The sequence below is a fragment of the Limulus polyphemus genome, unplaced genomic scaffold (genome assembly GCF_000517525.1).
Source record: "Limulus polyphemus unplaced genomic scaffold, Limulus_polyphemus-2.1.2 Scaffold1828, whole genome shotgun sequence".
NCBI classification, from domain to species: domain Eukaryota; kingdom Metazoa; phylum Arthropoda; class Merostomata; order Xiphosura; family Limulidae; genus Limulus; species Limulus polyphemus.
The window spans coordinates 104837-120491 of NW_013667438.1; the positions used below are offsets into that span (position 1 = coordinate 104837).

A 15655-nucleotide genomic window follows, 5' to 3' on the forward strand; every position below is an offset into this window, starting at 1 on the left:
ATAAGGCCAATTTGGATCAGCCATCTCCGGCTCCTTTTCTTCAGTTTATTAACTTGAGTGTGTGATGTTTTGGGTCTTTCCCCAGTTGCTTTTGAGTCTGTGCCTTCCTAGATGGCAAAAAGGTCTGAGGGTGAATACTTAGTTCTCCCTCCATCCCTGATATTGTGGTTCATGCGGAGAGGTTTACTGTTCAGTTTCAAACAGGGACAGCTATGCCTTGTCCACTATGTTTGTCAGAACAACATGTTTTAGCCTACCACTGACAGATGGAAGCATATTTAGACCATCAAAGAATAGACCTGCTCCTGGAAATATGGGGTTCCAGAATGGTGTCTGTGGTCAACGTAAATAGATCACAATTTTCTAGGATTTGTCTGATTCTAACTACAGTGCTGAGATATTTATCACCCTACACCTTTTTTGGGAGCCTCTCAGTGGTCGCCACATCAATTTGATGATGAGTTGGGACCATTGTTAGCAGCCATCTTGGTTCAATTGTCAGCTTCTGCACTTTCCACAGTCTCTTGGCTGGTATGTTGTTGGGTCGTGATGTGTTGTTGGAGGGCGTTCGTCTACCTCTGTGAGTTATGTGAGGCTCCCTTTCTCTGACAATTGATTTTTGCAGGCATTCCAGAGTCTTTGGAATCGAAGGTTCATGCCACCTGTCTGTATTCATCCCTTTGTTGTTGGCTTCTTGAGTTTCCTTTGCTCCTACAGGAGGTCATAGTTTCACCCATATTCGAGCATTCTGATCCTTGACATCAGCCCCTCAGTTCATTGTTACCCAGAATAAATTCTGCTCATATCCACGAGGTTTTTTCACTCAGTCAGAATGCTACCAATGGTGGTGGTAACTACCACATACTTTTGAAGTCTTTGGAGGCTCCACTCCGAGAATTTCTGGAGGTGTGGGAAACTTTACCACAGATCCATGTGTACTACAGGTCCTTACATCAGGTTTAGTCATTCAGTTTATATCAACACCACCACTATCCTCCCTAATCTGTAGTGTTTCTGCTTCCTGCAGATCCTCGGACTTTGGAACTTTGTTCCATGGCTATCAAAGATTTGTTGGTTAAGGGAGCAGTGGAGAGAGTTTTTCCAGCACTATCAGGATTTTATTCCCGGCTGTTTGTTAGGGGAGATTGGCGTCTGGTCATCGATTTTTTTCATCTAAATCACTTCCTAGATCCTCCAAAGTTCATGATGGAGTCATTCCTCAATCTGCATTGGCATTTCTCACCAGGTCTGTGGATGACAAGTCGACACCTATCTGTATGGTCCCATAGCAGACTCATCCTACTATTAGCTTTGGACTAGCATCAGTAACATATGTGTTCTGCTGAATTGTACAAACATTTTCTTGTTACCTTCATTCCCTGGGCTTGAGCACAGACCATTACATACACTTCTGGCTACTGCCGGCACCATCTCATCAGTTGGTGGAATGTCACACCCAGATTCTACTTTCTGAAGCAAAAAAGGCAGGATTTCTTATCAGATCTGAGAAATCTATTCTAACTCCAACACAATATATCGTTCATCTGGGTGTCTTTTTTAAACGTATCTCAGTCAGGCTCAGCTAACTCCAACTCGGCTCCACACTATGGAACAGGCAGTTTGACTCTTACATCTCCTTCTCCCACTGCAAGGATGGTTCTTTCTCTTTTGGGGATGTGGGCATCACTTGAATCCCTCATTCCTTTGGGACAAGCACATATGCAATCCTTCCAGTGGTCTCTACATGACCAATGGTTCATGAACAGCAATCTCCTGGACTCCCCAGTCTTATTATTCAAGATCAACATCTTTGATCTTGAGTGGTAGATCAGAACAATGCTATGATAGGTGTTCCTCTGCCACCACCTCATCCAGAGATCCATCTTTTCATGGATGCCCTGCTTGAGGGATGGGGTGCATATCAATGGTCAGGAATTCCAGGGCCTATGGATAGAAGACAAGGCTTCCCTCGACATCAGTGATTTAGAACTTCTTGCTGTTCAAAAGGCGATGTCTCGAGGTCTGGAATTATTGAGGGGCAAAGTTGTCTGACAATTCCACAGTAATATTTTACATTTCCCATCAAGGGGTTACTCGATCCAGGTCTCTTTCTTTCTGAACCTTGGATCTTCTATATAGGGCCTACTACCATCATATCATCCTACTAGTTTGCCATGTTCTAGGGTTGATGAATTTGGTAGTGGATCAATTGTTTCGACCCAACCGGATTCTTCCAACAGAATGGATGCTTCATCAAAGGGTTTTCCATTGGATATGCTCTCACTCTGGGACACTGATGATCGATGCATTTGCCACTCATTGGAACACTCAGCTACTGGCATTTTGGTCTCTGTTACCTCACCATCAGGCATTGGCAATAGATGCATTCAATCAGGACTGGACTGGATTGCACCTATGTTTCTACCCACCAATTCTTCTGTTACCCTAAAGTCCTATCAATGATTTGTTCAACTCCTTGTCACATTCTATTGGTAGCACCAGATTGGCCAGCTCAACCCTGGTTTCTGCTTTTGCAGTACCTTCAGGAGAGCCCATAATTCCAGTGTACATAATTCCAGACTAGATGAGTTCTGTTTCTTCAGTTTGAGTATGGCATACAGGATCCCGTCATTCTGATTTTAGGGTGTTGACTTTTGGACTTCTTCAGGTTGAGGAGAAGGTTTGTCCACTTCAGTGTTGCTTACCTTCTCATCATGATTCAGGTGGCTTGGAATGCATCACTCTATAGCTACAGGTTGGGACCCACTCACAAGTATATATATTGTGGGATTTAGGGGCCATGGCCCTATAATTCCAACCCTGAACAGTGGGATCCAGGCTACCTGGTTGGAGCCTGGCCAATGGTGATGATGAATCACGTCAAATTCCACTTGTAGTGCATGATTTAGGTTCCAGGTGAAGAGCATACCTGTTCTGGATGTAGTGTGGTTCCCCACTAAGGTGCTAATCTTCTATTTTATTTGGCACATCCATGATCTATGCAGATGCATTCTATATGGATAATGCCCTCACTGGCCCCTCACCTTATCAATATGGGATTCTTGCTGTAGTGTGAGAAGAGGTAAGTATGTTTTGGAAGTTAACATTTTCGTAAATCAAAAATGTATTTTCAATAATACTTACCTCCTCTCCCACCCTTCTTTCCCACTAAGAGCTGGTGTTACAGACTGCAATTTGGGTCAGTCTGAAAAAAAGTGACAATATTATCTGAAGGAGATGCTTATATACAGTACCAGGATAGAGAGTGCATTGATATAAGTGGAGAGTGTCATGAGATAAATATCGCCAAGGGCTATTAAGTGGAGAATAAAAGACTGGAGCAAGCAAAAAACATCAGACTGATGTTTAGATGGGCAAAGTAAAAGAAACCCTAACAGTTGAATAATAGCTGTAGTATGAGAGGAGGTATTATTGGAAACACATTTTCAATTTAAAAAATTCTAACTTTTGGGGCTTAAAAATGAATCAAAACCTCAGCTGATATATGGGTATTTAGAATATTTAACACAGGTTTTAGATTATGTGACTAGTCTAAAGTAAGTTGTCAGCTGACTAACCTAACTTTCCCAGCCCTGATTTGTAGGATATAATTGAAACTTATGTTTTTGGGAAAAATTGTCTATTTCTAACTGTCTCTAAGAATTGATTTTTAAAGAAAAAATTTATGTATGTACTCTTTCCTCGTTGATTTTTCCACATTTTCTTTTGTATTAAGGAGAATAATAAAAGCTCTTTTTTTTTGTAGATGATTTATTTTTCAGTGCATTTACATATTTTGGAGAACTGATTGCTTAAAAATGTTCATAATAAATATTTTTGGGTTCTATTATTTCAGGTTTACTGAGGGACCATTTTGATACATCATGAAATTTTATTTTAATATTATTTCTTCTGATCTAAGGACTTGTATAACCTTTTGTTTTGTAATGTGCATATAAACAAAATAACAGATACTGCATTATCTTTTTTTTGTCCTTGATAAAAATATTTATATGCCTTGAATAGTTTGTTCCTGGGAATCAAGCTTAAATGTTATTTCTTTGTGATAATATATGACAGATCATCACAAAAAGCTATTTTAGCACTTATTATTTTGGAATCATTTCATATGCAGATAATCTGTTGGTGACTAAGCACATGCATAACTTGATTGCATTGTCAACGCAAGTTCTCTTTTCTCAATAACACCAATTTTTAGGAGCCTTCCTGACTATGTGTGAGGTCTGGGGAATAAATTGGAATCACTAGAGCCTTGTGTAACAACATACTTACCAAGTCCTTTGAAAATTGCAATAGACTGTCTTTATTTTGTTTAAATACTGGTTTGTATTATGTATCAAGAGTTTCTTTGTATGCACCTCTGGTATGATGCCAGCCTATGTTTCTTGCTATTGCATTCAAATTGTCTTTGGAGACTGTTGTTGCTACCCAAATCTTTACTTTCTTTTATTTTCACTGTTTGGCTATGTGATTGAACCTTAACTTAAACCTTTCACCCAAAATGGCAATATAGGTGAGATTCAATAAAGTTTTTAAACAGCTTGAAATGGGCAATGGTTCTCTTTGATTTTTCACCAGTGGTATGCAAACACTCACTAGTTACTTCCTCTTTTAAATGTATTTTCAGACTGATTATCAGAATTTGGTTAGAATCAAATTGTATGATTCATTGTATTTTGTCACTGGGTAAACACTTTGCTCTTCTTGTGATTCCTACTGAGTCAACTTGGAAAAATTTTACACTTTTCTGCCTGCTGTAAGACATTACAAAGTTATACATAACACAATCATTATTCTTATATATGACTTTTTATTTTGTTGATTTTCACACAAAGTGTCCGATCCTTTTCTCATCCTCCAACTATTTTAACCCTATGTTTTGCAAAGACTGCACATTTAGTTCCCCTATAGTACATATTTCATATCATAGAAAATTTATAAATGTTTCTAAAGTTGAAATTTTAGATGTACTAAATCTAGTTGGGACTGTATGTTAATTCAAGCCTAAGTGTTCTTTTTCTAGCAGGATTTGGTAATGCAAGCTACTTACTGTTTCATGGGATAGTTGTATTTTGTCCTACATTACTTTGTGTATGTGGGACTGCTCTGTGACTATCACATGGAGTAGAGAGAAACATATAGATGCTTCTAATCTAATTTTATGATTGATAAGCTACACAGAAAATATGAATCATGAGAAAGCAAAGATTTGTTATAGAAGCTTAATCCTTGCCATTGTATTAATAACATTTAGTATGCTGACTGTGTGTAAGTACTTCTTCACTTAACTAGTTTATCAATTTTAGTTGTCAAATAAAATGTTATTTCCATTCTCTTTTATTTAAATATAGTTTCCTGTCATTTATTCTAAATACAATTTATTTCTTTAATTTTACCTTTAACCAGAATGTAATAGTCCTACTGGTGATCAACCAATGATTCATCTGTCTTCTGTTTCTTTGAAAATAACGTGTTTATTTTTGTTCACACTTTGTCTTGTCTCTTTCATTCCAATTTGTCTTTCCACACACTAGATCCATGAATATTTCTTTTTATTGTGAAAATCAGGTAACTATATGCTTGGTTAGTCCTGGGAATATTCTTCTTCAAAAGAGACTATCATGGTATTATTGTAGTTTTCTACCTTTCATGAAATATTGGACTACTAGGTCATAGATTTTGGCTCAAGGACACAGCATAATCATTACTTGTATTTCCATTTATGGAAGATTTATTTACCAAGTTTAAAAACATTTTTCTTCAAATATTTATTGTGCTTTCATTGCTTCCCACACGTTTTTCTAGGGAATAAATAGGAATCACAGCAGTCCTTTTCAACAAAATACTTATAAAGTCCCTCGAAAGCTGCATTAGACTGTGTCTTTCTTTTGTTTAAACATTGTCTTAGAAGCTAGCATCCAAGTGGAGGATCTGTGGAATGCTTATCAAGATTCTTGGTCTAAACTTGACTACAGTAACCTTTGCAGAAGCTTGTTACAGTGGAAGTTGTTGAGTGTGGCAATATGCATAATTATGACCATCAAATTAAGCATGACTGACAATGGAGAAAATAGCTCCAAGGGCAGCATGCAACCTGAAACATAATTCATATAAGGTGTGATTAACTTTCAATTTATTTATATACTACATTTTAGAGTAGCTAAATATGATTTGGACCTCTCGTCCTCCTACTTTTCTACTTCTGGAAAATTCTTTTAGTACATTCAGTTGAGGATCATGTGACAGTTTGGTACCAAATGAACTGGAGAAAAAACCTACATAGATAGCATACTTTGGTGGTCAGATTAGTCAAATTATTATATCATACAGACATAAGGTGTTGTAGGGTCCATGTGCAGAAAAGTATGGCATCATAACACCTTGCTGTATTTACAGCAGAAAATACTTTTAACAGTAAGGGTACCTAAATGATAAAACAATGCATTCTAATCTTTATAAGTAAGAACATAAGAAAAGTATATTTAATTATCTATGTTTATTACTGGGATGCTTTTTATTTTTTGTATAAGTAGGTAGCTTTCTCTGATCAGACGTTAATATTAATTCACCTGAGAGGAAAGTTTTAGTTTTGTGCAAGCCAGTCACGATACATTTACAACTTATTTAAAACAGTTATATATGTGAAAAGGAAGGACTTAAGTAAAACATGTTTTTACTCCAAAAAATGTAGCATTATGTAAAAAAATGGATTTTTCAATATTTAAATTAGTTTTTGAAATATGATTTGCAGGGTCTGATTATAATTATGTGCACTTATAGTCCTTAAACTTTATTTATAGGTATTATATACTGACCAACCACTGGTTGTTTGCGCTCCAACAGGATCTGGGAAAACTGTTATTTTTGAATTAGCTATTATTCGTCTCTTAATGAGAATGGAAAATTATTCTGAAAAGGAGAGACATTTTAAAATTGTGTACAGTAAGTGTGCCTTGAATGTTGTAGCTAATTGTCTAAAATTTATTAACTCTCTCTGCTTACATATCTATTAAGACTAGAGTGAGTGTCCATGAGGCATACTGATCATACTATTCTAGGTCTGTTAATGAAAGGCAATGCAGTAAGGACAAGTCATGTATTCTTTGTTTGAGGTGTAAAGTTAAATATGTTGAGCTGCTTTCTCACATGTTTATGTTATTTGCCAGGAATCACTAATGTTTACTCATTTTAGGTATTAGAAATGAGAGTTTTATCATAAAGTTCTAGGATATTGAACTATTTACTTGGTTTGTATCTGTTTATTTTAATTATAACAAAGGAAGCACCTAGCATGTCCAAATAGCCACTTCTTATACAAAAAGTTTAACAAAAGCTAGTTAAAATTTTTCATCAAAATAAAATATCAAGACCAAAAATTTCTAAGACTGGAACCTCTTTTTCATATATGTAATATATGTGTAAAAACAGAGATATAACTTGCCTCAATAATGAGTACATTTCTTTACTGTTGTGCACATACTTTTATGATTGTAAAGAGTGCTTTAAGCAAAATAATTTCCATTACAGAAAGTTAAAAAAGTTTAGGTTTTTTTTAGTTAATTTCTGAAAAAGAAGGCCAAATTAAGTATAACAGTATAGCAGTAGGCCAGGAGGGATATTTTAAACTAATGCATTTTTTATTTTTTTCATAATTTATCATGGATCAGAGCTGGATTATCATTATGTTCTTTCAAAACCTAATAAGTTACAAAAACTTAAAAATTGAACTAGAGAAGTCATTAGTTTGGTTGGTCTTTGGTGATCACTGTGACTCAACAGTTTGCCTACATAAGAGACACTATTAATTTGAGCAGTTCCGCAGTTATGTGAAGCTATTTACTACAATTATATAAAATGTAGTCATCAAGAGGCTGAACTGAATCATCATTGACCAAAATATTGAGTCAACTATTCTTGATGTAGCAGTTGCACTTCACATTTACCTTACTTTGATGGTAGCAAGTTGATTTGGTGTGGAGAACATTTATAAATACATACATAATAATAAGTTACAAACATCGATAAGAAAAGGATGTTTGAGTGCTCTGTTTGTTTAGTGCATTGAGAGCGACATTTTGCAAACAGTACATTTTAATGATGCCATTGATGAATAAAGAAGTCAGAACAAAGTGCTTTTAATATGAAATACTTCATAGTTTTTCATGTATTTTGATGCCTAGCATGATATAGATCTACACTTTTGGTTTATGAGTCTTTATGATAATAAAACTTGGTTAAGAAATTTAACTTCTTGAAAAAAGTGCCCACTAAACTTATTTAGTGCTTACTGTTGACTCCCTAGATATCTTAATCCCATTCTGTTGTGAAAGTAATTTTTGTGTGGAAATTAAGATCATTATATTAATAGAAAATTGGAGATATGTTGTATTTTTTTTATCTTATAGACTTGAACTAAAGATTTGTATAGCTAAAGTTTTTCTGGAAAAATCATGAAAAATTGTCTCAAACATTCAGTGAATTTTGCAGAAAATATGCACAAATGCATTCAGTAAATACTAAAAAGACTCAGTAATATATAGTAATACTACATAATTAATATATTACTGATAAACATATTTGTATTAAAAAGTGTCTTATTTTTTATAGTTCACATGGTTATAATATGATACTTAACCTCATTGTTAACCCTTAATCAGTGAAGATTGAAAGCAAAATTATGAAAAAGTAAAGACTATCTTTTTCTTCCCTGTTTTATGGTGAAAGAATTAAATGGGATCTGGACATTTTGCTACTAATATTTAGTTACTGGACATTTCATTACTGCCACATTAGTACAAGGACAACTTGTGATGGGTGCATCCTTGTTACATCATTTTTGTGATATGGCAGTTTTTGATACGAATACTGATTTTGTGATAGGTAGTTTTTTAATATAAAATTGATTGGTAATAATAATAAAAAGTGATAATAGATTATTATTTTTCATTCATTTGGGGGCTATTCAAAAATTACATAATGCTATCAAGTGAGAGGGTGTCTACGCCTGTATTATGTGTTACAGGGTGTAGGGGGTGTCACAAACAGTGATACTTAAAAGATAAATCCTCACGCATGCCATATCCATCAAAGAGGAAAACTTGCCAAACTTAAGAATTTTGATCTTTCTGTCAGATAAAATTTTTCAAACTTAAACTTTTGATCTTTCTCTGCAAGAGAGGGGGTGAGATGGCATTCTCTGGTACTAAAATTACATAGTGGTGAATCTAGTAATAAAATTCACCAATCACAAAAAAACACATTTGTAATGAAATCTTTTGTGATGATGTGATGGTAACTTGGATGCCGTAACAAAATGTTTTCATAACAAAAAGTCAATTTTACAAGCTGTCCATAACGAAATGTCCCAGACTCAAGTTAACTTTCTATTGTTGTGAAGTTTTAAAACAAAGTTTACTCTTCAAAGAAATTTAATAAATGGAAATAACTGAATTTCTGAATATTTGCAAATAGAATATTATAATAACCCTAAGCATACTTATTTTATTCTGAGATGTAATTTGATAATTTGGGCTTGTAGTGGCTCCTATAAAAGCTCTCTGTAGTGAGCGTTTGGAGGACTGGAAGAGAAAGTTTGATGCTTTTCATCTCAAGTGTTTAGAGTTGACAGGGGATACTGATATTGATGATTACTTTGAGCTGCAGAAAGTTTCCATCATTCTTACCACACCTGTAAGTATGGTTGATCTAATGGATGTATACAACTTTTATGATATTTTGTATTGATAAGTTATGGGAATAAGTAAATGTAAATTTATTTCCTTGCATATAATTTTAAACATTTTTTTATATATGTTTTTGGGAAGTTAAACATTTCTAAATTCTTCCCCCCCAAAATAACTATCAAAAAATTAATTGTAATCAAAGTTCTATCAAAATAACTATATCTTGCTATCAGGAACTATAGAATCTATGAGGTTTTCTAGAGCCTATCTTTTCAATTGAATTAATTGTAGCTTGATAAATCTTTGAATTAATTATGGCTTTTATATTTTAATATTTTGATTCTATATTCTTACAGAAATAATTATATTATAATAAAATTATTCAGACATGATATGCCTTGCTTTTATGAATTACATATACTTTTTGATGTTTTTATTAAGAGTTAGACCTCTCTTTATCTTATCCATTTATTAGTTGCAATCTTGAAAAAATTGCACTCTTATGACAATTTTTAGGTGATTAGTCATGGGACTCGTGATTCTGTTGTTAGAATTTATAGGTCAATCACCACCTGTTATGCTTCGTTGTCATTACTTGACTTCCACATTTTCATGGTAACATTTAATTTTTTTGACATTCTCCTGAAGTTAGTTTGTTTTTGATATGGCCATGCCTTGTTGTTACAATTTTCTTTAGACTTTAGGTGTTTGTGTCTTGACTCTGATTTTATCAGTTTTTCTTTTTTGTATGAATTGGAAGTTATCATGGATCTGACTTTTCCTTTTTTTTTGCTTTAAATTGATTACTGCTATGTTGTTTTTTCCTTCTTTCTTGTGATGTATTTGGGTCTTCTAGGTCAGGGAGGATATATTGTGAAAGGTAGAATTTGTTCCAGACATTTCTCTGCAAGTGAAATCTGGCATTGATTTTTGTAATTTGTGCATTTGCATCTGCTCCTGACCCTCATCAATATGTTTCCATCCTGGTCTTTATACCTTAGGATGTTTTTCTTTTCATCAATATTATTTTGGTGGGAAAGTGTTCTGGTATTTCTATAAAAAATCTTAATTTTTATGGTATAGTGGACATCCTTTGATGAGAAGTAAGATTTCTTCTGGACTTTCTTCTTATCTGTCTCTTTCCTTTGACTCGTGGAGATTGGCATGCAGGAATGAATAGATGATTTCTCATTTGTTATCATGATCTTGATATCCATAGAGCCAGTGGATTGCAGTATGGGGATGACTATGAGCTTTAAGAAAACAATGGAGTTGGACCCTTGAACTTGGGATGTCCTTAAGGAAGGCCTGGAAATTATTTTGTGATTGCCACTTCTCACTTTTCTTAGAACCCTTTTTCTTTCTCACCTTAATTGAATTAGTTTCAATGTGATTTCTTGATCCAGGAAGTGTTTTAGCTTTTATCTAACTTAGGGACTATTGAGAAAGGTCCGTGTCCATATCTAGGTTTATATTATAATTTCTTTACCAGTATGAATGAGGCTGATACCAAATTTATGGATTAATCTCTTCTCAATTACTCTCTAAAGCTTTTTCATTTCAAATTCATCTCAATTTTTCTTTACATATATTAATAACTATTAACTGCTTGTTTATTGCGTATCTATGTCTTAGTGTGTTTCTAATTTGTTTATAGAATAGTTAATAATATTTCTGTTTTGGTTAATATCTCTCCACATTTCTTACTTGAAAGGAATAAATGTCATCATTTTATGCATGTAAAGGAGCTGTTGTTTTTAAGCACATGAAAACTAACTGAGTAAGCCTTGTATCATTTTTAGTACAGCTAAATGGTAATTCTTACCTCTAACGAACTATCTTGTTATTTGATTTACTGATGAACTAAATTTTTATATAAGCTGACTATCTTCTGATTCTTTTGCTCATTTCAGTGAATATTTCTTGACAAAGAGCTTTTTAATTTTGACAGTTATTTAGATCAATAAAGATCGATAAAAACAATATAATTTCACTTTTATAAATTTATATTGAAATAGAGAGTTCAGTCTTCTATCATGAAAAGAGATTTAAAGGTATTTTTAATATATAGATTTTGATGGTATCAGTTTTATAGCATAAGTGCTATTCTAAATTCAACCTAAACCTCATATTGTATATTGTATGAAACTGATACCATCAAAATTAGTTTTATGCCTGTAAAATGTTAAAAATAATTTTTCACTTTCTCTGATGGTGTAATGAACTCTGTGACTGTAAATACATATTTCTATATGGAACATGATCTGATTCATTTTGATAAATTATTGATTATATAAGTGATACTTTGATGTTAATGTTGATTGCATTTTAATATCTAGGAAAAGTGGGACAGCATGACAAGACGTTGGAGGGATAACAAATCATTAGTTCAGATGATCAGACTGTTTTTGGTAGATGAGGTTAGTTTTGGTCAACTGCTCTTCCCTGCATTCATTAATAAACTTGGATTAGAATAAAATCTCTTGTTTTAAGAATGTTGTTACAAAAAATTTGATAACTTGTATTATAAACAATTTTGCTTCATTTCTTAATTATACTTATTGAAACATTTTTACATTACAGTCTATTATTTACAGATGTTAACATCAGATCTGTAAGAATTGTTTGTTAAATGTACAAAAAAACATCAAATTGACTTTATATTGTAGTAAAAACCTGCATATTATGAAAATATAAAAAGTAAAATGTGAAAATTATATATGATGCAGAATTGGAAATAATTGTGAAATCAGTGAATATAAATAGGTCTAAAATATAAACATTAAGTGATTCTTTTTTCTTTTTTATGGAAGAAAAAGATCTTGGTGTTATGCTTCATTAGTTTCTTAAGCCATCCAAGCAACATGCTGTTGCTAATGGCAGGGAAAATAGAATTTTAAACTATATCTACAGGAATATTGAAAAGAAGTCTAAAGAGGTTATAATGTAATTGTATAGGTCATTTGTTAGGCCACATTTGGAGTACTGTATTCAGTCTTAGGCTCCTTACCTTAGAGAGGACATTGAATTGTTGGGGGGCTACTAGATAAATTATATCTGGGATGGAAAGCTTATCATATGAGGACAGATTAAATTCTCTGAGCTTGTTTTTTCTTCAAGAATAAAGAGTTAGAGGGGATCTGATTGCGGTGTTTGAGAATATTAAGGGAATTGATGGTGTTGATGCATCATCTTTTTCATATTTAATGGTTAGAATGGTAAGACTAGAGGACTGAAGTATAAATTTTGGCACAGTTGAAGTCAACTTCAGCTGAGACAGCTTTATTTTTCTAACAGGGTGGTTGGCCTATGGAATGGGTTATTTTCAGATGTGGTGGATTCAATTAATGTAAGGGAGTGTTACGTATCTGCTTGTTTGATAATTTCCAGTAAAAATTCTTTCTGAGAAACTTTAGCGATACAAGTCCCTTCTTGATTAAATCTAGTTTATTCTTTCTCGATACAACTTTTTGTAATACACAGAATTTCCACAGTCACTATAAACTTAACAACTTTTATAACACACACTATAAATTGCAGTGATTCACACACTTTACTTACGGTGCCTACTATTCGCTTGACTCAATTATCTATCTCTTCAATCTATTTATATCTCTTCTCCTCAATCTATCTATCTCTGCCCTTCTCTTGTGCTGGTTTTTCTCGCCAGGCTTACATACTAAAAAAGAGGGCACCTGGCAAACACTTGGACATTCGCAGAGTTCCTCGATAATTCATGATCCTTCTAGAAACTCCAGTGCGCATGCTCCCAGCTTTGCATGACTACTACTGTTGTAACAGGAGCTTAAGGGAAAGCTTGATAAATATTTGAGTGATAAGAGCTAGCTATGAGGTTTTTTTTAAGGGTTTAACTTAATTTAGTGGCTAGAACAGCTTAGATGAACCAAAAAAATCCCTTGGTGTCCTTTAATGTTATGTTATGAAAATGAACTGCATCAGAGTACAGTTAGATGTTGACAGTTTACACTTTGATTGGATATTATATAGTCAATCAGACAGTGCCACATCAACATAATGCCTACAAAAGTACAGGCAATCATAATATTCTTAGCTGTAGTGCTGTGAATGCACTTATGGGTTCCAGGACAGAAATGCCACATGAAAAATGTATAGAAATCAGAGATTTGACTGGTGAACTCTATTTCATGGTATAGACTGAGGTGAAATTTCATGTTTCAGTGCAAAACGTATGGAAAGTCTGAAGAGGGTATGAGAAACTAGAACTGTTAATAATAGAAGTAGTTGAGATAGAAAATCAAAAATATTCAAAAGTGATATAAAGTAACACAGGATATGCTCTCTATGTAATACACAACAGTCCATTAGAGTTATTGCCAATAACCTAGCAGTAAATACAGAAGTGAATTTTACCTATAGAACAGTAAGACGTATACTAGCACAAAGAGGAGTCAGTATAGTTGATCAAAACACATTGCTTAGGAGAAATAACCAAACCCAAAGTCTAAATTAGAAATGGGACTTCAAACAGTGAGATGAGCAAAACCGAAATAGGGTGCTCTTTATAGATTAATCAGAATTCAAATTGTTTAGAAATAATTAATGATAGTTTATTTGATGATAAAGAAGAGAACAGTATCATGTTCAATGTACAACATCCATAGTGAGGCATTCTATGGGAATAGTGTAAATGGGCTATGTTTTAGCCTCAGCCACAAATGACAGAATTGCTGACACCCTAAATTTTGTTTGATAAAATAAAATTTTATTCATCATCTCATTTCCTTAGGAACAACAACTGATATTCAAAGTTTCATATTCCAACAAGACAGTGATCTGAAGTCCACAGCAAAATGTAATGAAACAATATCTGCAAGAAAGAAAAATATCAGTGGAACACTCAATATCATGTCTTGGCCTACACATATATAAATATTATTAAGGTTGTATGGACTTATGGAAACTGAGAGGGTAAAATGGCAACCAAACAAATTGGCTGAATTGTAGAGAGTAATACAGGATATTTGGAACAATGTCTAATGAGCCCTGGTATTGGATGTTTCAGATATAGTATGGTTGAAATATTGTTAAACATTCTTTTTTACTTTCAGTCGTCATTTTTTAGAAATATTTCCCATACATTGATAAACTTTTGTTCGTATAAAGATAAGATGTATTGTTCTGCTTAAAGCAAAGACAAAATACTTGTGTATTATACAGCTTACTCACTTTTTGTTGTACATTTTATAAAATGTATTGCACTAATGATAAATTGGCCATTTAGTTGCAGTTAGTTAATGTTTATAACTCCTATGTACATCTCACCTCTGTATTTTCATACTTACTTCCAATACTGTATAACAAAAGCAAAATGTTAAATAATCAGTCTTGACCAGCATTATTAAATCTTTATAAGTCAATATGATGTTGTATTCATGATTATAAATTCAAGTATGTTTTTGAACACATGCTATTTCTATAAGTGGAAGATCAGTTCACAAATAATGCATATAATATATTTTTTTGTGATAACATTTTATTGCTAAGAGTTCAACCTTACTTTTGGGCCATTATTAGGTAAAAGAACACTATATATTTTTGCTTGTCTGGTCAAACAAATGATGACCTTAAAGAAATGGATACAAGCCAACTTAAGTGATTAAATAATTAAGAACTTATTCAATGACAACATTCTCCAGTATTTGACACTTGCCTATGTAATAGACACCCACCCACCCCGAAAATAAATGGTTAGAACTGCAAGGGATAACTTGAAAACATATCCAATAATGCTTCAAATGAACAATACCTTTCTCAGCCTGTGCCTGTTGCTTTAAGGTAGGGTAAAAAGCTTGTCAGTAAAATTTTGAATGTAGTGACAAACTTTATATTTTTGGCCCGGCATGGCCAGGTGGATAAGACGCTCGACTCGCAATCTGAGGGTTGCGGGTTCGAATCCCTTTCCCACCAAA

General features: G+C 33.6%; 1 protein-coding gene across 10 annotated transcripts in view; it reads left to right on the forward strand.

Annotated features, from left to right (window-relative positions):
• Positions 1-15655, forward strand: part of LOC106465077 (probable ATP-dependent DNA helicase HFM1) — a 123448-nt gene that overhangs the window by 38661 nt on the left and 69132 nt on the right. For all 10 annotated transcript variants that reach the window (XR_002611891.1, XM_022392889.1, XM_022392893.1 and 7 more), the window contains 3 exons: positions 6822-6963; positions 9560-9711; positions 12044-12124. Coding sequence is in view for 9 of the 10 variants with exons in the window: in XM_022392889.1 (XP_022248597.1) it covers positions 6822-6963; positions 9560-9711; positions 12044-12124 (375 nt within the window). In the remaining variant the exon portion in view is untranslated. The remainder of the gene's footprint in view (positions 1-6821; positions 6964-9559; positions 9712-12043; positions 12125-15655) is intronic.